This window comes from Lutra lutra, chromosome 14 (assembly GCF_902655055.1).
Source record: "Lutra lutra chromosome 14, mLutLut1.2, whole genome shotgun sequence".
Taxonomy (NCBI): Eukaryota; Metazoa; Chordata; class Mammalia; order Carnivora; family Mustelidae; genus Lutra; species Lutra lutra.
The window spans coordinates 62450680-62474661 of record NC_062291.1 but is presented as its reverse complement, the minus strand read 5'-3'; the positions used below and the strand labels follow the sequence as shown (position 1 = coordinate 62474661).

At 46.2% G+C, this 23982-nt stretch overlaps 1 protein-coding gene across 3 annotated transcripts in view; it reads right to left on the bottom strand.

Moving 5' to 3' along the window:
• SUFU (SUFU negative regulator of hedgehog signaling) overlaps positions 1 to 21574 on the bottom strand; it is a 115904-nt gene extending 94330 nt beyond the window's left edge. For all 3 annotated transcript variants that reach the window (XR_007122629.1, XM_047701804.1, XM_047701805.1), the window contains exons 1-2: positions 21186 to 21574; positions 16619 to 16753 (exon numbers count right to left, since the gene is read on the bottom strand). Coding sequence is in view for 2 of the 3 variants with exons in the window: in XM_047701804.1 (XP_047557760.1) it covers positions 16619 to 16753; positions 21186 to 21367 (317 nt within the window). In the remaining variant the exon portion in view is untranslated. The remainder of the gene's footprint in view (positions 1 to 16618; positions 16754 to 21185) is intronic.
• Between the last annotated feature and the right edge of the window lie 2408 nt (positions 21575 to 23982).

Here is a 23982-nt window from a genome sequence, read left to right as displayed (position 1 = left end):
AAAAAAAAAAAAAAGGGGGTGCCTGGGTGGCTCAGTGGGTTAAGCCGCTGCCTTCGGCTCGGGTCATGATCTCAGTGTCCTGGGATCGAGCCCCGCGTCGGGCTCTCTGCTCAGCGGGGAGCCTGCTTCCTCCTCTCTCTCTGCCTGCCTCTCTGCCTGCTTGTGATCTCTCTTTGTCAAATAAATAAATAAAATCTTTAAAAAAAAAAAGTATTTATAAGTAGGTCCCACACCCAGTGTGGAGCTTGAACTCAAAACCCTACAATCAAGAGTTGCATGTTCTACAAACTGAGCCAGCAGATTTAAAGTTGCTAAAGGAGTAAATCCTAAATGATCTCATCTCACACACACACACACACACACAAATACACATTTTTTTCTACTTTTTATATCCATATGAGATGATGGATGTTACCTAAATTTACTATGAAAATCATTTCATAAAATATATGGTTATTATACTGTACATGTTAAACTTATACAGCTCTTGTATGTCAACTGTATCTCCATAAAACTGGGGAAAAAGGGCACCTGGGTGGCAGAGTCAGTTAAGTGTCTGCCTTCAGCTCAGGTCATGATCCTGGAGTTCTGGGATCAAGCCCCACGTTGGGCTCCCTGCTCAGTAGGGAGTCTGCTTCTCCCTCTGCCCTACACCTCACTTGTGTTCTCTCTTTCTCTCTCTTTCTCTCTAATAAATAAGTAAAATCTTAAAAAAAAAAAACTGGAAAAATTTTTTGAATAAAATACGGTAATTATTTTAAAAAGGAAAAACACCAAGCCAAGAGCAGCAGACCCTTTTTCCACAGTTTGGTGAAAGCTCACAGTTCACAGACCTAGCATACCTTCTGCCCTCTACTCCCAACCACCAGCAAAGAACCAAAAGGTCAGTCCCCCAGGCTGATTCCGAGGCAGCCTGTCACTGTATAAAAATTCCAGACCAAAGAAGACCCTGGTGCTTGGGTTTCTTGGCATCATTACAACAGCTCCCACTCTTGGCTTTGGCTTAAACAACATCTATAAAAAATCTCTTTAAAAATAAGAAAAGAGAGGGGCGCCTGGGTGGCTCAGGGGGTTAAGCCTTTGCCTTCAGCTCAGGTCATGATCTCAGGGTCCTGGAATTGAGCTTCACATCGGGCTCTCTGCTCAGCAGGGAGCCTGCTTCCCCCTCTCTCTCTGCCTGCCTCTCTGCCTACTTGTGATCTCTCTCTCTGTCAAATAAATAAATAAAATCTTTAAAAAAAAAAAAAAAAGAAAAGAAAAGAGAGGGGTACCTGTTTGGCTCAGTCAGTAGAGCAAGTGGCTCTTAATTTCCAGGTCCTGAGTTTGAGCCCCACATTAGGTATAAAGATTGCTTAAATAAATAAACTTTAAAAATAATAATAAGTGCGTGCTTAGGTGGCTTAGTCAGTTAAGCATCTGCCTTTGGCTCGGGTTGTGATCCTGGGGTCCTGGGATTGAGTCCTGCATCAGGCTCCCTGCTCCATGGGGAGCCTGCTTCTCCCTCTGTCACTCCCTATCTATCTCTCATGAATAAATAAATAAAATCTTTTAAAAAGAAGAAGGAGGAAGAGAAGGAGAAGGAGAAGAAAAGACAGGCAGGCCCACAGTAGCAAGATCACATTCTGATTTGGGAAGCAAGGTGCCCTCTGCATGTAGGTGTACAGCTTGGGGCTTCTTACAGACCCAAGGGCCAGAGCATTCTGCCCAAGGGCCTTTTGTCCACCCACTATCCTCCTGGACACTGGGAATCCAGCTGTCCCAGAAGATCAAGATATCTAAAGAGGATAATGGGAAGAAACAAATCTTTCTACCATCTCAGTTCCCCAAGGGCAAGGATTGTACTTTTTGTGTGTTCTGTACATGGGTACACCATGTCACAGATGAGCAAATGCTAAACGGTAATCATATTCCCACTGCCATCCAAAGAGATAATAAGGCTGAGACATTCAACAACAAGCAAGATAAGACAGCATTAAAAAAGCAATGAGCCTTCCTCTCCGTCACTATCAAAGTCAGACTCAAATATCTTAATGGCATTTCCTTTGAGCCACTTTTGCTGCTGTTTCCTTTTTAGGGAAACAAAACACATCACTCAGCTTGGTTCCCATGCCTTCATACTGGTGCTAAGGTCCCACACTACTGGAAAAGTTTCCTAAAACCACACTCTTGCCTCCCCCCATCACATCATCCTTTGGCTTCCCTCATGAGTCAACAGATAATCTGTTGAATGTCACATTCTTTATATTGTCTTCAAACTCTCCTGCCTCATCTTGTTCCACTGTCCTCCTCTCTTCTAAGTGCCACACACACTGGCCTTCTTTCTGTTCCTTGAATACCTCAAGGTCCCTCCTGCCTCAGGGCCTTTGCTCTAGCTGTTTTCACTGCCTACAATTCTCACATGATTGAGTGGCCAGAGCACTGTACATACAACTCCAGTGAACACAAACTGCACAGAATAACATGGATGGTGTCCCTGGAGCTGTATAATGTGACAGCCCTGGCTGCCATTTTGTCACTGAATTCAAATGTTACCTCTTCAAGGAAACCGTCATTGGTTCCTCCTAAATGTACTCTCTCCATCCCCCTCAACTCCTACTCTGACCCAGGTATTCCCCCAGCACACCACCCCTGCTTTATTTTCAACACAGCACCCGCACTATCTAAAACTATAAATACTTTTACATGTTTCTCCTGTAAAAATGTTAAGATCCATGAGAGCAAAAACTTTGCCTTCTTGCTCCCATGGTACTCCCAGCACATAGCAGAGCACCAGATATTTAGATAATGGGCACTAAATAGTTATGGAAATCAATTAAGGGGTTATCATGTACCAAGCACTGTGCCAGGTGCTAGAGGTACTCCACCACCCTGATAAAGCGAAGTTCAGACATTTTTACCAAAATTGCACACCACCTCCCAAAAGGAAGGCTCTGAGTCCTATGAAAATGCAGTGCACTTGGATTATCTCCCCTCTTAAGCGAGTAAGGGTCCAGACGGAAGGACTCCCCTTGAAAGAGCTAAATGCTCGGACTTGGTGCTGGACAGAGAGAATTCTTCACTACTGGTGTGAGAATGCTTTCTCACCTGCCAAAGAAAGCCCAAAGTAAGGGCTATCAGTGGGAAGCCCCTGGATGGTGCTGAGCAGAGGGGACACAAGCGTGAGATGCTGTGGTTGACTGCCCCTGGCCACAGAGCTAGCACAGAACTAAGGGATCCATGTCAGCAGTGTTCCTGTAAAGAAAGCTCCAATCCCAAAGGCTCCCTGTGCTGCCACTGCCTTCACCCTGGGCCTTTCCTCTGCACAAAACCCTGGCCATGGGAATGAAAAATTGCGAGACTGGCTCCAGAAGGGCAGGAATCCAGCATGTCTGCAACCCGATATATTGGAAAAGCTAGAGCAGGAAGGAGAAGGGGTTAGGGCAAGCCTCAGTGTTGTCGTCTGTCACCACTAAGAGGAGATAGCCACTACCCTTTCTCCTCTAACCAACCAAGCTATTCAGAAGCCTTCAGGAGTCAAAATCCATCACCAGCAGAAAGTGCAGCCAGCCAGCTTGACCCCCTGGGATGGGATGGAGAGCCTGGGCCAGGCCCCATTCTCTAGTAGTTACCCCTCCCCTCAGGCCTGGCTCCTGAGCTCCTGCCCTCGTGTTGAAAGGCATGAGGTCAGAGTAAGGGAGACTGGTGGACAGAGGCAGGGCTTCAAGTGCCCGTAGGCATCACATGGAAGTCAGCACTGGAAACACAAAAGCATTTCCTTGATTGGTCTTCTTGTGGCAAAGCCGGTTCTATGACTAGAACTCAAGAAGCCTGAATAACATGGAAGGGAGCCGGAAGGAAAGGGATCTTTGAAAGCCACTATCTTTTACTAACACACTCATAAAGGTCCTGGAGTCCAGTGGAACACGTCCCTCTGAGAAGCTACTATGAACCCATATTTTCCCTAACAAATGGGCAACTCATCTAGCCCCAAGCATAGGCCTGGCCATGTTTCTGAGCATCAGGACTCCTACTTGAAGAAAACCATCCACCAGGCCTCAAGGCATGGACTGTAGAAAAAAAGACAAGGAGGTTACCTGTGATCACTTAAGATTCCAAGGCTGTATCTGGCCCGTCTGCCCCTTAATGTTTTCCAGTTCAAGGACTCTTCAGCCAAAAAGACTGGAGGCTCCATGAAGAGCACACCAAGAGTATGCTGCTCATTAATATACCCCTCATGCCCAGAACCGCCCCAGCAATGACTATCTCTGTAGTAAATGAATGGCTGGCCTCCAAACAGGCCCGTGATTAATGCTGGATGGGAACCAAGTGTACCCACCCATCACCCAGGAGACCCAGTGCTATTATTAAATTATTTGATTCCTATATATGGCAGAAAGCCTCAAAAGCCCCAAATGGTAGCCTATGTACTTCAGGAAATCACCTGAAAAGGATCTCATCTATCCCTTGGCACCCATGCTTATACTTGTGAAACTTCTGTGTACACTGGGTACAAGAAGCCTAGGGCACTCTTTAAGGCAAGTCTCAGTCTTCTGTAACCACACAGCCAAGAAAGGGAGAAATAAGGAGGCTCGCGGAGTTTATTCCCAGGTGACAATGACCACCAAATCTAACCACTGATCACCTTTCTAACAGGAAAACAGAGGTGCATGGGCAGCACAGTTGGGTAAGTGTCCAACTCTTAGTTTTGGCTCAGGTCATAAACTCAGGGTCATGAGATCCAGTCCCGCATCAGCCTCCGCATTCAGCGTGGAGGCTGCTTAGAGACTTTCTCTCCTTCTACCTCTGCCCCTCCCCACCCAAATGAATAAATATTTTTATAAACACACACACACACACATACTTATATACACAGGAAAACAACAGCAGGAACAACACCCCCTCAGGACTACCACCATGCGTAGTGATTTGTACTTAAGACCCTGAGTTATTAACTGAGAGGTGGGTGGCCAGCGCCCTGCACAGCACATTTACTACCTAAACTGCCCTTCATTCTTATGAGAAGTCAAGCAGCAAAGGATAAATAAATAAATAAATAAATAAAAAGATGTAGTTGGGGCATGCAGGTGTCTCAGTTGGTTAGGTGGCTGACTTGATTTTGGCTCAGGTCATGATCTCAGGGTCCTGGGATAGAGCCCTGCATCAGGCTCTGCACTCAGCAGTGAGTCTGCTTGAGGATTCTCTCTCTCCCTCTGCCCCACCAACTCACATTCTCTTTCTCTCTAAAATGAATAAATAAATCTTTTTAGAAAATTACAAGGAAAAAAATGTGTAGGGACACCTGAGTGGCTCAGTTGGTTAAACAACTGCCTTTGGCTCAAGACATGGTCCCAAGGTCCTGGGATCGAGCCCCATGTCAGGCTCTCTACTCAGCAGGGAGCCTGCTTCTCCCTCTCCCTTTCCCTCTGCCTGCTGCTCCCCCTGCTTGTGCTGTCTAATAAATTAATAAAATCTTAAAAGAAAAGAAAAGATGTAATTAATGCAACCTGGCAATGGGTAGGAACCATCTTCCCCAGTAAATATGCTGTTTTCATAATTTGGAAACCCTACCAGCCCTGGGCCAACTGAATTTAGGAAAGAAGCACTAGCCAGGCAGAAAGCTTTGGAGATGTTAATTCCAAAGCTTTCTGCGTGAAGACAGATATAAGATCACAAACAAAAGGTGATAGGATTAGGAATAATTTTTTTACTCCCTTCTCTAATTTTCAACATTTGCGTAAAGTGGTTCAACTGTATTTATAAGTAAGAAAAGCAAATTTTTTTTTTTTTTTAAGATTTTATTTAGGGCACCTGGGTGGCTCAGTGGGTTAAGCCTCTGCCTTCAGCTCAGGTCATGATCTCAGGGTCCTGGGATTGAGTCCCGCATCGGGCTCTCTGCTCCACAGGGAGACTGCTTCCTCCTCTTTCTGCCTACTTGTGATCTCTGTCTGTCAAATAAATAAATAAAATCTTTTTTTTTTTAAGATTTTATTTATTTATTTGACAGACAGAGATCACAAGTAGGCAGAGAGGCACTCAGAGAGAGGAGGAAGCAGGCTCCCTGCCGAGCAGAGAGCCCGATGCGGGGCTCGATCCCAGGACCCTGGGATCATGACCTGAGCTAAAGGCAGAGGCTTTAACCCACTGAGCCACCCAGACTCCCCAGAAAAGCAAATTTATAACTAAAAAGTAACAACACTGATGGATGGAACAAGAAAAGGAGAGGCCAGGAAAGTTTTGGATTTTGGAAAGTCTTCTCAATGCAGGTTCAATTAAGACAGAGAGTTTGAGGTCCAGCTGGGATCTCAAGGAACCTGGTGTACTCATTTTTCATTTAAAGCAATGTAAAACTCACCAGGGTCTGAAGAGGACAAGTTTGCACACAAGTCTTTCTATTGTCTGTACGGGAAAGCACAATCAATCCTGAACCTTGGGATTAAGACTACAGGTCCCAGTACCAGCTACAGACTTTATAGACAACAACATCACTGGGGAAAACATATAGAACTCATGAGACAGCCCCAGTTAAAACCAACAAAGGAATTCAGATGTGGACCCAATAAGAGTCAGGGGAACTGAGTCACTTAATTGCCTGAGAAGTGACCAAAAGGCAAACATGCCAAAAATATAATCAGCCCCATAATTATGTCTGAACCCATAATGAGAAAAAGGGTATGTGTGGTTGGAGGTGAAGTGGGAAGTGGGATGAGGTTAGGAACAAAAACCAAGATGTGTCACCAAAGAAGAGATAGAGGTGGAGATAAGCATATGAAAAGATGCTCAACATCATATAGCATCAGGGGACTGCAAATTAATAAAACAATGAGATACCACGCCACCCCTATTAGAATGGCTAAAATCCAAAAACTGACAATACCAAATGCTGGTGAGGACATAGAATAAGAGGAACTCCTATTCACTGCTGGGAATGCAAAATGGTACAGCCACTTTGGAAAACGGTTTGGCTATTTCTTACAAAATTAAACATACTCTTACCATATGATCCAGCAACTTTATCCAAATGAGTTGAAACTTATGTCCACACAAAAACCTGCCTATGAATGTCTATGGAAGCTTTATCCCAAACTGCCGAACACTGGAAATAAGATGTCCTTCAATTATAAATGAATAAACAGTAGTATATACTCACAATGGAGTATTACTCAGTGATAAAAGGAACTGAGCAAACCACAAAAAGACATGGAGGAACCTTAAATGCATAGTGCTCAGTGAAAGAAGTCAGTCTGAAAAGGCTAGGTATTGTATGATTCCAACTGCATGACATTTTGGAAAAGGAAATACAGTAAGACAATCAGTAGATGCACGGGGCTTGGCGGGGAGGGAGGGAGGGATCAATACGCAAAGAACAGCACATTGTTAGGGCAGTGAAAGTATTCTGCATGATATCATAATGGTATTTTAGGACATGTATTTGTCAAAACTCATATAAAACTATATAGCACAAAGAGAAAACTGTAGACATCGATTAGTAATAATGTAACAGCATTGGTTCATCAATTGTAACAAATACAGCACACTAATGCAAGATGTTAGTTACATGGGAAACTATAACAAAGTAAAGTATATATGGGAACTCTGTACTATGTGTTACAATTTTCTTTTTTTTTTTATTTTTAAGATCTTATTTATTTATTTGACAGACAGACACAGCTAGAGAGGAAACACAAGCAGAGGGAGTGAGAGAGGGAAAAGCAGGCTCCCCATGGTGCAGGGAGCCCAGTGCGGGGCTGGATCCCAGGACACTGGGATCGTGACCTGAGCCAAAGGCAGATGCTTAATGACTGAGCCATCCAGGCACCCCAGGAATTAAAATGTTTTTTAAAAAGTGATATGACACAGGCCATGGGTGCTTAGTCTATTAAGTGTCTGCCTTGGGCTCAGGTCATGATCTCTGGGTCCTGGGATCCAGCCCTACCTCGTCAGGCTCCCTGCTCAGTAGGGGGTCTGCTTTCCCTCTCCCTCTGCATGCCACTTCCCCTGCTTGTGCTTGTGCTCTCTCTCTCTCTCCTCTCTCTCAAATAAAATCCTAAAAAAAAGTGATATGACAATGAACATTAATATGAATACAGAAGAAAAAATGCCATGGACAAGATACCTTCTATCAAAACAAATATTCCTCTCAGATTAGCACTGTACACACCTCAGTTAGATGGTGTGGGTCCTTGGAAATGCCCCTCATTTCTGCACCCCCCTCCCCCAGAGAGAATGAGCAGAAGCCCCACACATCCTGGTCAGGGTGTACTCTGGGCTGCTGGCATGTTGGGCATATCCCTGACTGCTGAAGAAGCACCACCATGGGACCGTGACACCCAAGCCAGGAGCATAACCTCTGTGCCTTTGAGAGTTGCAGGATTTCCTGACAACTTCTAAACATGACTGTAGTAAGGCAGCAGAAGCCCTGACTGCAGAGATGAAACAGGATCCTGTCACCGACCCTCCTGCCATTACCCAGCAGGACTCTTCCTTCTCTACAAAGTTGCTTCAATGTCCAGCTCCACATTTCTCCTACCAAGCACGTTCTGCTTAGCTATTCACACTCCATTAAGCCAAGATACTTTTGAACTTGGGTGCATGATTTGTAACAGAGGCCTCAGGCCAGCCCGCCCCCACCCCCTGCCCCCGGCCCCCTTCTGTGTGGGTAGAGGAAGGGAGGGGTGGGCACTTCTGGAGCCAAACTGCCTGCATTTACAGCCCAGCTCGGGCATTCACCGGCTGGATGGGTAAGTTCCTTAACATCTCTGTGCCTCAGTTTCCTCACAAAAAAGATATCAATACTTACCCCACAAAGCTGCCATGAGAATGAGATGAGTTTATTTAAAGCACTTAGAACAGTGCCTTGCACACAGTGGAAGCTATAAGGGCTTACAATTATTACCTATTTTGAGTTTCTCGAAGTGCTGTAGATCACAGGGTGAGGGGAGGCGGCCTCAAAGCCACAGAACTCGGGCAAAGCCAAAAACATCCTCCCAGCCCCAAACCCCATTGACTTCTTCTTTCCCAGGGTCTCTGCCATATTTTACCAAGCAGATGTTGGGTGTTTCAAGGACAGAAGTTAGATATAACTTCTCATGGTCCCCCACCTCCACCTGAACACGTCATCTTCCCAAATGTTCTGTACCAGGCATTCAACAGAGCTTTGCCGGAGGGGCGTGCTCTGCAGCCCCAGGCTCTGTGTGAGAGAGCTCCGCAGGCAGGGAGGGCAGAGATCTCTGCAAAGATACATCCTGAAGTGAGGAGACCATTCCTGTGGGGCTCAGGTCAGAGAAGCAAGGTCACTGCACACGTACCCTAGGACCCAACATCAGAACTACACTACTGAAACAGGAAACAAGGCTCAGTGGGATACCTCAGAGGCAGGATGGAAGAATGATTTGAGGAGCCAGAGGCCAAAGTCAAGTCAGAAATCTGGGCAAGGAGCGCTGAGTCAGAAATCTGGGCAAGGAAAATGCTAGCAAACTGAGACCCACACACAGCATGCGTGAAGACCAGCATTCAAAAAGGAAAAAGCCTTCAGGTGTGGAAGATGGAAACCCAGAGGGGCAGTCTGAACAGGGAAGATTCCTGGAACTGAGAGATCCAATCATGTCAAACCCATAAAGGCTTCCAAGTCTTTGCCTCTGTGGGAAAAGAATGAATCTCCCAGTGCTGACCAGCCCAGTGATTGTCAGTCATTCCCCATAATTAGACTGCTTGAACTTTTTAAAGTGGGCAGTGGGGGGGGGGGGGGGGCCTGGGTGGCTCAGTGGGTTAAGAGTCTGCCTTCAGCTCAGGTCATGATCTCAGGGTCCTGGGATCGAGTCCCGCATCGGGCTTGCTGCTCAGCGCAGAGCCTGATTCTCCCTCTCCCTCTCCCCCTGCTTGTGTGCACCCTTTCTCTCTGTCAAATACATAAATAAAATCTTAAAAAATAATAATAATAAAGTGAGTTTGACTGGGTTATCTCAAGGAATCTCTTCCCAACTGTCTCCTTACTGCTGAGGGATTCTCTTGAATTGGAAAATCTGGATTCCTTACCCCATGAAGAAAGAGATAATCCACGTTGCAAATGAAATGCTTTTCAAAGGATGAAGCCACATACCCACACAGATCTGCTGGGATCCCCACAGTGCCTTAGGTCTTCCTGTGGTTACAAAAGAAATGGAATTCTCAACATTTCACAACTCAAGAGATCTGGGGCCTGAAATCCAGCCCAAAGTGGTACTTTCAGCTTCAAGAAGAGCTCTAGCCCACATGTGCACCCGAATGTTTATAGCAGCAATGTCCACAATAGCCAAACTATGGAAAGAACCTAGATGTCCATCAACAGATGAATGGATAAAGAAGATGTGGTATATATACACAATGGAATACTATGCAGCCATCAAAAGAAATGAAATCTTGCCATTTGAGACGACGGGGATGGAACTAGAGGGTATTATGCTTAGCGAAATAAGTCAATCAGAGAAAGACAGTTATGATATGATCTCCCTGATATGAGGAAGTGGAGATGCAACATGGGGGGTTTGGGGGGTAGGAAAAGAATAAATGAAACAAGATGGGATCGGGAGGGAGATAAACCATAAGAAACTCTTAATGTCACAAAACAAACTGAGGGTGGCGGGCGGGGTGGGGGGGAGAGGGTGGTAGGTTTATGGACATTGGGGAGGGTATGAGATATGGTGAGTGCTGTGAAGTGTGTAAACCTGGCAATTCACAGACCTGTACCCCTGGGGCTAATAATACATAATACGTTTATAAAAAAATTTAAAAATTAAAAAAAAATAATAAAAATAAAAATAAAAAAAAAAGAAGAGCTCTAGCCCTGCTCCTGGCCATTACTCCCTGGGCAAGGGCCAAGGCCACCCCACTCTTTCTAGGTAGCCCAGAGATCCTCCTCTGAGCAGAGAACACCACCATTTCACACAGTCTTCTCAAAACTCAACACCTCGGAGATGAACGGCTGAGGGACCAGAGCTTAAGGGAGGCCTGCCCAGCCGTGAGCCTGCAGAGCACTTCCTCAGCCTGCTGTGCCAGCCACGGGGAGGGTCGGGCTGCCATCTGCGAGTGGTTCACACAGGGATTCTGGTTGTCAGCTTTACCAGAGCTCTGGGAAGAAAGCAAAGGCCCAACCAGAGAAGGGACCATGTTCCCAGGACAGGTATGGTAAGGCAAAGGCAGGATGTCCACTGGAAACCACAGAGGATGAAATGACACATTAAAAAGTTCCTGCAAACCCAGCTTTGAGAAGGGAAAATTAGCATTTCCCAACTGCAGGGGACCAAGGCCACACAAAACAACATGTGGAAAAGTTAATCTGTATCCAGTGTTTTAATAAATAACTCATTCCGTACAGAGCCCAACTCAGAGGAACCTGAAGGGAAAAGGAGGTTCTCTACCAACCCAGTGGAGACAGCCACAGAAAGCCAGTCAGCGGCAGTTCCAGCCCCAAGGGGGCAAGAACAACTCCAAATTCCACATGCCTACCCGCCGAGAAGCCCAGCACTTGTGGGGCAGAGCCCCGATGGACCATGGGTGGCAGACGTGAGGCACAGGCTCTTCCCTGGGGAGCTGACAGCCTGTGGGCCAGCAGCACACAAAGGCTGTCTTTGGAACCAGCCGACGTGTCCAGAAGATGACCTACCCAGTGGAATCCCACCAGGGAAGTCTGCCTGAGATCACAAACACACTCTGCACCTGGGTCCAGGGAGAGCTGCTGGCAGTACCAGGGGCAGCCAGAAATCCTCACACAGAGCAGGGCTGAAGCCACCCCTTCCACAGCCCTGCAGATCTCCACATTCCAGGCCACAGCTGCTGGCCACAAAGGGAACGGCTGGAGCCGGAGGCTTCCGACAGGCGCTTGGCAGCTGAAGATCATCTGTCTCACTCGTCCCAAGTCCGGGGCAAGAGCAACAGGACAATCTCCGCCACTGAAGTCAGCGAGGGGAGCCTTAGGGTTCCTAGAAAAGCACTCCATTCTCCCCTGTGGCTAGCTGGAGCTGGAACTTGGTCCATCTCTCCAACTTCAGAAAGAGCCTCTTAAGAGCCTTTTAATCCAAACAAGCACCCTCTTGTTCGGTTTCCTTTGATGACCGTGAATAGGGAAAGAACCTGGATGGAACTGGCCATTCCAGGGCTCAGGCAACCAGCCTGCTCTTCACTTCCTTCAGGGCTTCCAGGCTGGGGGGTCCCTGCCTACTCCCACAGTAAGCCTGCTAGGGGACCCCTAGACTTCGGCTTGACCCTATCCTCGACAAGCTGTGAGAAGGACAGATCTTAAAGGGAGGAGGCATACAATAAATGCTGGTGACTGATCAAAATGGAAAGGCAGTACAGCACAGTGGTTCAGAATACAGGCTGTGGGATCACTGGACCTGGCCTCTGGTCACCACCTATGCAGTAAGTTCGTTAGCCTACGTTTCTGTATCTATAAGCAAGACAATAATAAGAATTCATTGTGTCACAGAATTACTATGGGGATAGCATAAAAGGATACCTTTATGAAAAGAATTTAGCACTAACCTGGAATATAGTAAAAAATAAAAAAGAAGTTTGCCTATATAATTATGCTAAAGACAACGTCCATACAGTCATTTCTCCCCAGTCATGAAAGCGAGGGTAGGACAGTGGGGACGCTGGGACACCCTGCCACTCTCATCAGCTTGCTGCCCTGCCTTCAGCAGGCTACTGTACCGTCCTCCATTTATAATTAAGGGACATGAACTAGATCAGTGTTTCCTATTTGTCTGTGACAATAACAGTACTGAATCATACTTTTTATTTTTATTTTATTTATTTATTTGAGAGAGAGAGTGTGTGCACTGGAGCACGAGTGGGTGATGGCGGAGAGATACAAGCTGAGCCCACTGAGCGCAAAGCCTGACACCAGGCTCCATCTCAATGACCCTGAGATCACGACCTAAGCCAAAACCAAGAGTCAGACACTTAAGTGCTGTGCCACCCAGGTGCCCTGACAGAGAGAATCCTAAGCAGCCTCCATGCCCAGAGTGGAGGGGGAGGCAGGGCTCTAACTATGACCTTGAGATCATGACCTAAGCCAAAAACAAGAGTCAGACACTCAGTTAACTGAGCCACCCAAGTGCCCTTGAATCTTAGTGTAAAAAAAAAAAAAAAAGAAAGAAAGCGTTCCCTTTATAATTTGTTTTCAATTGTTCTAAACATGTCTAGGGTCAGATTCGATTTGGTGTTAGTGCATCAACACCTCTCTCATACTTGTTAATCTGTTGAACAAAGAGAAAGCTGGCCTCAGATTTAGAATCTTTTGTGACAGGGATGCCTGGGTGACTCAGTCATTGAGTGTCTGTCTGCCTGTGGCTCAGGACATGATCCCAGGGTCCTGGGATCAAGCCCCGAGTCAGGCTCCCTGCTCAGCGGAGAGTCTGCTTCTCCCTCTCCCTCTGCTGGTCCCCCTGCTTGTACTCTCTCTCTCTCTCTGTCAAATAAATAAGTAAAATCTTTTAAAAATAAACAAACTGGATGGTAGGGACGCTCGGGTGGTTCAGTTGGTTAAGCATCTGCCTTTGGCTCAGTTCATGATCCCAGGGTCCTGGAGATCAAGTCCTACATGAGGCTCCTTGCTCAGCAGGGAGCCTGCTTCTCCCTCTGCCTGCCACACCCCCTGCTTGTACGCACTCTCTCTCTGACAAATAAATAAAATCTTTTAAAATAAATAAATAAACTGGATGGTAGAACACTCACCTTTTTGACCTCAGCTTCAAGTAAGCACTAATTAAATAAGAATCTTTAAATCCATTTCAAAGAGGCCTTGCCGGGACACCTGGGTGGCTCAGTTGGTTAAGCAGCTGCCTTCGGCTCAGGTCATGATTCCAGCGTCCTGGGATCGAGTCCCGCATCGGGCTCCTTGCTCAGCAGGAGCCTGCTTCTCCCTCTGCCTCTGCCTGCCATTCTGTCTGCCTGTGCTCGCTCTCTCTCCCTCTCTCTCTGACAAATAAATAAAATCTTTAAAAAAAAAAAAAAAAAAGAGGCCTTGCCACATGAAATGTTTGGAAAAGCAAACTTTTCTTCAAGAAACTTACCAGGATTGAGAAGAGACCAGTCACACCAGCACAAGGCCAATTACAAACGTACTTTTGACTTCTGCAACATATACCAGAACAGGGTAAATATCCAAGAACACTCTTTCCGTGTCCTTCTTGTGTCAGAACATAATACCAGAAAACACTAGGTTCCAGTGGTGAGGTACAGCCCAACTTGAGGTCTCACTATTGTCACAAATGACATATGAATATCACAGTGCCTTATCATACAGAAATGACACACATATAATGGGGCACTTTCAAACGTGGAAAAACAGTAAGGAAGGCTCTCTTTAAAATTCAGAGGTTGCCCCCTCTGAAATATGGGGCTTTCTCAATTACGTTCTTCACGTCACTTTGGGCTTTGGACCCATCACTGATAAGCAGGTATACTGCAAGAATCTTTAAGCCACATAGGAAATGGTATTCTTCTGACTGGAATAAATCTGTCAACAAAAAGGTACAGGCTAACTGCACTACACACCCTCTGCAGGTTCTTATTAAAAATATACATTAAAGTCCAGCATAGTGCCTTTACTGCCCACATCTGTTTGCTATTCTATCTCCATTATTAATACTGTAATTCAGGGTCCCCATTCAGGCAAGATTAATTCACTGTTCCCAAAGCCTTCTGCTGACATTGCAATGGATCTGTCTGGAAGGCTATAAAGGCAGGCCCAGGCATTGCTCTTGACATGTGATCAGTAAGGAGATGAGGCCTGGGCCCCCAGCTTAGTGAGAGAGAAGAGGAAGTTAGGTTGGACCAGTGATCAGAGAGGTAGAACACTCTAGTGGTTAAAAACTCAGACTTTGGACTCAAGACAGTTCAACTGAATCCTAGTTCTTTTCCTTTAGGCAATTAATTTACCCAAGTGATTTGATTTTCTCATCTATAAAATAAAGATAACAAAAGAACCTGGTAAGATTGTAAAGTATCTGATGTGATCATACGGAAGATACTAAGAACTAAAACAAAGCAAAAAAACAAAAATAAATACACACACACACACACACACACACACACACACACACACATATACACAAAACCCCTGATGATTATCATCATCCCAGAATCAACTTCTTAAGCTGAGGCAGGACAGGAAGAGCCCCTCAGTCTTTCAAACTACACATGCTAAGTAGTCATCACCAAGATACCAAAAAGATAGTGTAAGAGGCAAAAAAGATACGACAAAAGCTAAAATCAGGAGAGGATATGATAACAGAAATACAATCAGCTCTTGATTAACCATGCTGATGAGAGGGAAGGAAGACAACATATAAATTGAAGAAAAGAACCCCTCTCACAAAAGAGTATAAATGGAACAGAATATTTGTGTGCTTTTTTAAATTACAGATAGTAACTTACTCGAGGACATAATATCATTGTTTAAGACAGTAGAATATAGTCATTAAGAACATGAACTCTAGAGCCAGAATGCCTGCATTAGAATGCTGGCTCCACTACCTCCAAGCTGTGTGACCTTAAACAAGTTATAGACTCTCTTTGTAGCTCAGTTTCCTCATCTGCAAAATGGGACAAATATGAGTATCTACCAGTATTATATGGTTGTGGTGAAAATAAAATTAGTTTATATATGCAAAGTGACTAGGAGACCACTTGGTTCATAATCAATGCTATAACATAATAAATGTTAGCTTTCATTTTTTTTTTTTTAAAGATTTTATTTATTTATTTGACAGAGAGAGAGAGATCACAAGCAGGCAGAGAGGCAGGCAGAGAGAGGGGAGGAAGCAGGCTCCCCGCAGAGCAGAGAGCCCGATGCGGGGCTCGATCCCAGGACCCTGAGATCATGACCTGAGCCGAAGGCAGCGGCCTAACCACTGAGCCACCCAGGCGCCCCAGCTTTCATTATTATTAGTGTTGCTGTTATGGTTTTAGCTGACTTAATACTAAGTTGATGTTTAACTTAATATTAAAATTTATTTAAATTCAGTGGTTATGGGAGTACATAGGGGAGGCAGGATTTGGAAGTATACAGGGCAGAAAATGGGAGAGAGACTAGAATAAAAAAGGTACTATGTATAGGCTGAGCACAGACAACTGCAGGTTACAAGGAAGTAAGTAAGATCAACAGAGGGAGAGAGATGGATATATTCATGATAGAGCAAGAGGAGTAAAATGTTAAATGCAGAATCTAGGTAGTAGGTATTTGTGTGTTGGCTATAAAATTATTTCAACTATGCTTTATGTTTAAATTTTTTCACTACAAGCTAGAGGAGGAAAAAAAACAAGTAGACTTAGAGGCATGGATTCAAATTCTGGATCATAGCTACGCTGCCTGTCCTCCGAGATCAAACACCAGAGCAGTTTGGAAAAACCTGCTGGTTTTGGAACGCTTGCTCATCATCAACACTGTCCTGCACCAGATGAGCAGAGTTCGGGTGCTGACCTGGATCACTCTGGCACAAGCAGATACAAGCAGAGGGCAGAAACCCAGAGGTTCAACCTGAGCAGTGCCAACCACACAGAATTATGACATTATCACCTCTGCTCAGGGAAAACCCAGAAATAAGGCTCAAGGCTAAGGAAGAGACAGGTGGAGGGTGGGCAAGTGCCCTATACTCACTCGTGGACTCTGCTGTCACCATAGAGATCACTCAGGCCGAAGCTGATGTAGTGCCAGTGTTCAGGGATATTGGCAGAAGGGCTCCCCACGTTCCTGTACATGCTAACATAGTCCAGGGGGTCTGGGCCGCCCAACCTGCAAAAGACAAAACACAGTGGAGTCAGTGTGAGCCTGAAAGCAGACAATGTGAAGCTAAGAGGTCATGCCTTACCAATCTAAATACCCCATCCTAGAGGAACGTGGGATGACTAAAAGGAAGCCACACCTCCAGGATAAGACCAAGGGATGGGCAACTAGAAGTTACCCAATTCCAGAAGCAGAAGAGGTTCCCTTCAATCACCCACATGTAGGACCTTTTTTAGAAATAAACAGACTAGGTGGTTACCCCTTTTACTTCCTCCAATTTCAAATTACCAATCCCAAACGGATTGACAGGGATTACCTCTCTTCCATGGAGCCTGTAATCATGCCAAGCTTCAAGGCAAGAGGTGCATTAGTCAATCAACTGGCTTCGGTTGAAAGACCATCCTGGGCATCCCCAATGGGCATTGTTCCTGGAAGCAGAGGCTCAGCTCCACTCCTGCCTCTTAGACAGCTAATTCCTGAAAGACTATATTGTGCCCTATGTTAATTACAGTTTGCTCTAAACAAATCCAATGCCTCCAGACCCCAGCCTATACCCCACAGACCAAAACTGGTCTTTTCTCATGCAAGTGACAAAGGCCACACTTAGGCTAGCTCAGCCCTGCACAGAGAACTGCAGCAGGCCAGACTGAACCTTGGGAGTGCCTGCATCCAGGAGATGATCCCAGGAGACTGTCGCTGCAAAGGTAGAGCTGGAATATTAAATGATTTGGGGCCTCTGAGGACCACATTAAACATCCCCCATAATTCCAACCGAGAAGCAGCTGAGGAAGAGAGTCAGTCATTAGCTCACTCTAAGGATTTAATTCCATAAGGGTTTCCTTTAGTAAAGCAATTAGAGCTCTTAAAAAAAAAAAAAAAGAAGAAGAAGAAGAAGAAGAAGAAGAAGAAGAAGAAGAAGAAGAAGAAGAAGAAGAAAAAAGCTCCTGCTTTTCTTCAGAATGGATAGGGAAACTTGGTAGACTTGAGAAACAGCCTAAATGGAAACCATTAGCGGAAGGAAGTCTGCATTTAGCTCACAAACACTGTGCATTTGAGCTGCCTCGGATATCTGACTGTCCCACAGACTGCAAAAACTTTGCCTGCCCCTGGGACACTGACAGACTGCACTTTGCAACTGGGATTGTATGCTGAAGGAACACTAATAACCAAATAAAAGACATGTTACATGTGATCCCAGCAAGAGTGCCAGTATCATGCAATTTAAGTACTATCTAAAACCAGTAGGTCTGGTTTCATCCTCTTTTGCCAGGGTATTACCTGCCTTTACAGAAATCCTTATTCTCTACTAGTGCTAAGCACTAAGTGCTAAATGCTAAGTTATTTATAGAACTCTTAAAAAGTTGCTACAGAGGGCTCCTGGGTGGCTCAGTGGGTTAAAGCCTCTGCTTTTGGCTCAGGTCATGATCCCAGGGTCCTGGGATCGAGCCCCACATTGGGCTCTCTGCTCAGCAGGGAGCCTGCTTCCTCCTCTCTCTGACTGCTTCTCTGCCTACTTGTAATCTCTGTCTGTCAAATAAATAAATAAAATCTTTAACAAAAAAAAAAAGTTGCTACAGATAGCTAAGAATCTCAACTGAGTGGATTAGGAAAAGGGACAAATCCCCATGTCTTTCCTTAACCCTGATTTGGCCAAATCATTTGAATACTTCCACAACCAGCTCAATATAGAAAAGTTTGCTGGGGGAAGAAGGAAACAAAAGGGTAGCTATCCCTGGAACAACCACAAGATAGCTGCAGAACCCCATAACACATGGGAGTGACTACAGGTTCCATGTCTACTCTGGTTTCCTGCTCCAAATTCCCAACCTTGCCCTTCCTTCAACCTAGGTCCATCCAGCAAAAAGTGGCAAAACTGTATCCATGGTTCCATGCTCCATCTGCCATACCCCTGCAGCCCTCTCTCAGGATATACTGCACCAAGGAGTGCTGCTTTACCTTAAAACTACAACTGTAAGGAATAATCAAGAGTTAGGCAAAATTAGCCTTGTCCCTAAGCACAGTGTTGTTCTACTTACTCAGAAACCTGATGGGGAAACAGAGGAGTATATAGAAAATAATCATATTTTGCAATTGGAAAAAGATGTTATCCAAGGACCCAGAGCACCCCTTGATGCTCTTCCTTGAACCTACTTCTTTGAACACCTAACCTCACTCCACATGCCAGTTGCAGGCGTGCAGGGACTCCAGGGTGCAAGCTCTGCCTCCATATTTCTGCTCCCTGCTCACTAAAGTCTCAGCTTTTAGCCAGGATGTCCCTGCTGGCCAGGGTCCACTGGCCAAAGAGCCAATCTTCTGTCACAAGAAAATGAATCTCAAGGGACCCTGGGCCACAGCCAGACCTGGGTAGCCTTAGTCAAATTTCGAACAAGGCCTTGTGGGAAGCCAAATGTGAGCTCTGTCAATGAACTGATTTCAGAATCTTAATTATGCAAACCCTTCCAAATCTTACAAAGAACCAGCTGCTCAGCTGCTCCTTCTCATATTTTTCTGTATCTACACAGCATTTCTAATTTCACAAAGTGCTCTTTATTAGTCATTACATGTTGGCCCATCTCTAAAGGTAAGTTCTGCCTGTTTAACAAGCTTGCAGCAGGGAAGAAAAAAAAAAAAAAGATGCCCAAATCAGTCTTAGTCCTTTGCATGTGCTTAATATCGCCACACACAACTCTATCCTTCATGGCCAGTTGAGTGACAGAAAAACTGTTGCCCAAGTCTGTGTAGTGATTTCTCCGCACACTCACAAGGGGCCTGAACAAATGGCATTGCAGAAACTGGTCCTCTGTTCTCATGACACAATCCAATACAGCTCCTCACAATACATATTTAAATATCGAGGTGCAATGAGAATGGGTCATTAAATTATCAAGAGCTGCTTTTCACGCAGAAGCTCTCTTCAAATACTCCTCTCAACTAGAGAACAATTTGCCTGCTGAAGAGAACTATATGGATGGTCACATCTCCTCCTGGCTATCAGACATGGCCCTCCCATAGGAGGAGGCTGGTCCCCAGGCCCTTCATGATGTCAGTCTCTTCACATCCTCCCAGTGACCCAGGGAGCGAGCCTCAACCCTAGACAGTCTAGTTTCTGCCATCTCAGGAGGAAGTTAAGAGGTTACCTTGGAGAAGATTCAGTCCTAAATGGAGAGGTAACCAGCAAAGACAGTCACCTTATCAACTTCCCCCTTTGGGTCTACCTGCCCCTTTGGCCACATCCCATGCTGCTTCCTGAACAGTCTTTCAGAGCTCAGTGAAGGGGATCATCTAATACAGTGCCCACACGAATGCCGTTCTGAACAAATTCAGCCAACTCCTCAATTTGATCCAGAAAGACAGGCTCTTTGTCAGAGTCCCTCGAACACCTGTTTTGCCCAGAGGCTGTAGAGAGAGACACCCTGCAAACAGGAATGGAAAACAAAAAACGACCATTCCTACCCCAAAGGCAGCCCTTCTGTAAACAGGTCTGATCCTTAACAGAGCCGCTTGAGGGTTACTGTCGGCGTCCCTGAGAGACTGTTGCCTAAATCCTGAAGCTTGTGGTCAGGGAGCTCCTCTTAACATGTTGCTTACTTCTTTACTCTGTAGCAAAGTCCCAGGTCTTCATTATTTACTGTGGTCCCCTTCAATCCTTAGCCAAAACATGGCTCTCCCTGCCCCTGCCTCTGTTCTAGCCAATGTCCTAAAGCAAAGCAGCTGCAAAGCCAGAGGAAACTCTGCTTGGAGAAAGAGAACTGTGCCGAGTAAGCAGAAAGTTTATCTATCAAGAAAAGTTGCTCCGTGAAACTTCAAACGCAAAAGCACTGCACCGATATGACTGACGTCTGAGCTCATGGGGAAGGTATCAAAAGGAGACTCCCTTCTCCTCTCTTCACAGGCATAACTCTCGCAACTTGCTCCCCTCCTAACCTACTGGAAAGCGGGGGTCCCCAAATCCACCCCTACCCTGTGCAGTCTCGAGCCCTCTGAGCTCCGCCAGCCGCACTCCTCCAAAGCGCTCTCATACGCTCCCCAGGCCCCGCCTCGCCTCCCCCAACCCACTTCAGCCGCCCCCCGCCCCCGGCTTCCCCTCGCCCACTAATGACCCCCTACAGGCGCCCCCTCCTTTCACCACGTTTACAGTTCCCCCCCTCCTATCGCACTCCCCCGCTCCTACACACACCCCCAATTCACTCTATTCTCCTAATCCCAGTTAACCCTTCATCTTCCCTCCCTCGTTAACCCTTCGCTACCCACAGGCTCCGTTAACCCCTTTGTCCCCATTCCCAACTTCAGCCTTAACTCCTTCCCTCGCAGCAGGACGCCCTCCATCTCAGTGCTTTAACCATTCTCCTCCACCTCCCCCTCCTCCGCAAATGACTTCGCCCCCGGGGTTCTAACACTTCCCAGCCCGCCCCTGTCCGTCTCCCCGCGGCCCAGAGCATACCAGTACTTGACGATAGCGGTAACCTGGAGCGGGTTCGGCTGGTCAGGGTAAAGGCGACGGCACTCTCCGTAGATGGCGTGCAGTCCCGGGGGGAAGAGCGAGGCGAAGGCCGGGGGCGCACTAGGGCCAGGGGCCGGGGGCGCGGCGGGGCCGGGGGCGCCGCTAGGCCGCAGCTCCGCCATCCGGGCGCGTAGGGCGCTGGGGGGACCGGGGAGGGTGGACGAGCGGGAGAGCACTGACGCGCCAGCAGGCGGACTCCGTGGGTGCGACTCCCCGAGGCGACGGGGGCTGCAGCGAGGTCTAAGCTCCGCGCCTGCGCACGGCGCACTATCTGCCCAGGCCGTCGCCGCCGCAGAGACAGCCAGAGGCTGCCTCGGGGGCCGCGGGGCGCTCAAGGGGGCGGGGCGTCGGCGCGCCCTATCCCGGTATCCATTGGATAGTATCTGTGCCAGTCACAGGTAGGGAAGGCGTGACTTGACAATAGGTCCCGCCTCCCCCTACTGGTGTTGGGGGTGTCCCAAGGCTCTTGGTCTCCCCCTAGTGTTAGGAGGAACCCACGTTTAAATAGAGATGTTGAGCCTTCTAAGGTGCTAGGGTCCCAGGAAAGCAGTGGGAAGTTCGACAGAGGGCTTGTCACTGTTCTGCTGACGCGCTGGTAAGAAAAATTTAAGCATAAATCTGACAATAATGGATTGGTTCATTCATCCATTAGTGTGATTTTAGTTTCAAAAGATTATAAATCTGGAGACTCCTGGGTGGCTCAGAGGGTTAAGCCTCTGCCTTCCGCTCAGGTCATGGTCCCCGAGTCCTGGGATCCAGCCCCACATTCAGCTCTCTGCTTGGCGGGGAGCTTGCTTCTCCCTCTCTCTCTGCCTGCCTCTCTGCCTACTTGTGGTCTCTCTCTCTCTGTGCCAAATAAATAAATAAATAAATAAATTTTAAAAATCCTTTTAAAAAATTATAAATCTGGGGGCGCCTGGGTGGCTCAGAGGGTTGAAGCCTCTGCCTTCGGCTCGGGTCATGATCCCAGGGTCCTGGGATCGAGCCCCGCATCGGGCTCTCTGCTCAGCAGGGAGCCTGCTTCCCTTCCTCTCTCTGCCTGCCTCTCTGCCTACCTGTGATCTCTGTCTGTCAAATAAATAAATAAAATCTTTAAAAAAAAATTATAAATCTGAATGTTTCTTACCGTCATCGAATGTCCATTTACCGTATTCACTGCCACTAACACCGCCAAATTCAGGGGTCGTAGGTTGAAATACTTATTTTGGAGTCCTGTTAAAAAGTAGTAAATGTGAAGTCAACTAGGACTAATTTAAAAGACTTGGTGATTTTTTTTATTTCTATTTCTATTCTATTTCTATTCTATTATTTCTATTCTATTAAAAAGATTTTGTTTATTTTAGAGAAAGCATGCACGAGTGTGGGGGGGGGGGGGCAGAGGGAGAGGGAGAAGCGGACTCCCTGCTACTCTATCCCAGGACCCTGTGATCATGACTAGGGCCCAAGGCAGACATTTAACCTACTGAGCCACTCAGGCACCCCAAGACTTAGTGTTGTTTTTTTTTTTTAAGATTTTATTCATTTATTTGACCGAGAGAGTGAGAGAGCACAAGCAGAGGGAGCAGCAGAATGCAAAGGAGAAGCAGGCTCCCCACTGAGCAGGGAGCCCTATGTGGGGCTGGATGCAAGGACCCTGGGATCCTGACCTGAGCCAAAGGAGGACACCTTTTTTTTTTTTTTTTAAGATTTATTTATTTATTTATTTGACAGACAGAGATCACAAGTAGGCAGACAGGCAGGCAGAGAGAGAGGAGGAAGCAGGCTCCCTGCCGAGCAGAGATCCCCAATGTGGGGCTCAATCCCAGGACCCTGGGATCATGACCCAAACCGAAGGCAGAGGCTTTAACCCACTGAGCCACCCAGGCGCCCTTAAAGAAGGACGCTTAACCATCTGAGCCACCCAGATGCCCCAAGACTTGGTAATTTTTTAATAGATGCTTTTAGTTATGACAATCTCTAATTTTTGTTTTATGCAGATGTATGCAAATTGCCTTGAGGAACACCGATATTCATTATCTGCTATGGATCCACTCTTTCCCATTAACGTTCACTCTCTGTAACTGGGAGAATTTTTTTTTTTAATTTTAAGTAATCTTTACACCCAATGTGGGGCTCAAATTTACAACCCCCAGATCAAGAGTCCTATGTTCTACTGATTGAGCCAGCCAGGCATGCCTGGGAGAATTTTTAATTCACAAGGCACCTGACTGAGAATTATTTCCCTGTGTACAATAAGGAATTACAAGCGAAAGGAATAAAAGGAAGTCCTGATTACCAATGCTATTGACTAAAGATTCCTCGCAACTTGAAGGGGGTGGGGGTTGCATAATCTGGAGAAAAATGCACTGGGCTCATTTGAAAATAGCGACACATAACTTCTCTTCACTACCATTTTCTTATTCATCGATATCAATTCTGACTCTTCATGAAAATCAGAGATACTAAGGCAGCTCCTGAAGCTATTAAAGGAACAATGTTTTTTAATGACCAAAAGATCACCTGTGCCTGTAGTTCCAAATGTCACTCCTCAGACCAATGTTAGCCTGTTGCAAAGTTTACACCCACCCAGGAAAAAATGTGAAAAGAACCAAAATGTGCTGGTTTTTCTCAAAAAGCAAATTTTATAAAATTTAAGTTGTTTTCTTTTGTTCTGGGAGTATGTCCTCCTTTCCCATATGCATGTGGTGGGGGTGGCATTAAATTTTCCTTTATTAGAGTTTGATGCTGATAAATGTTT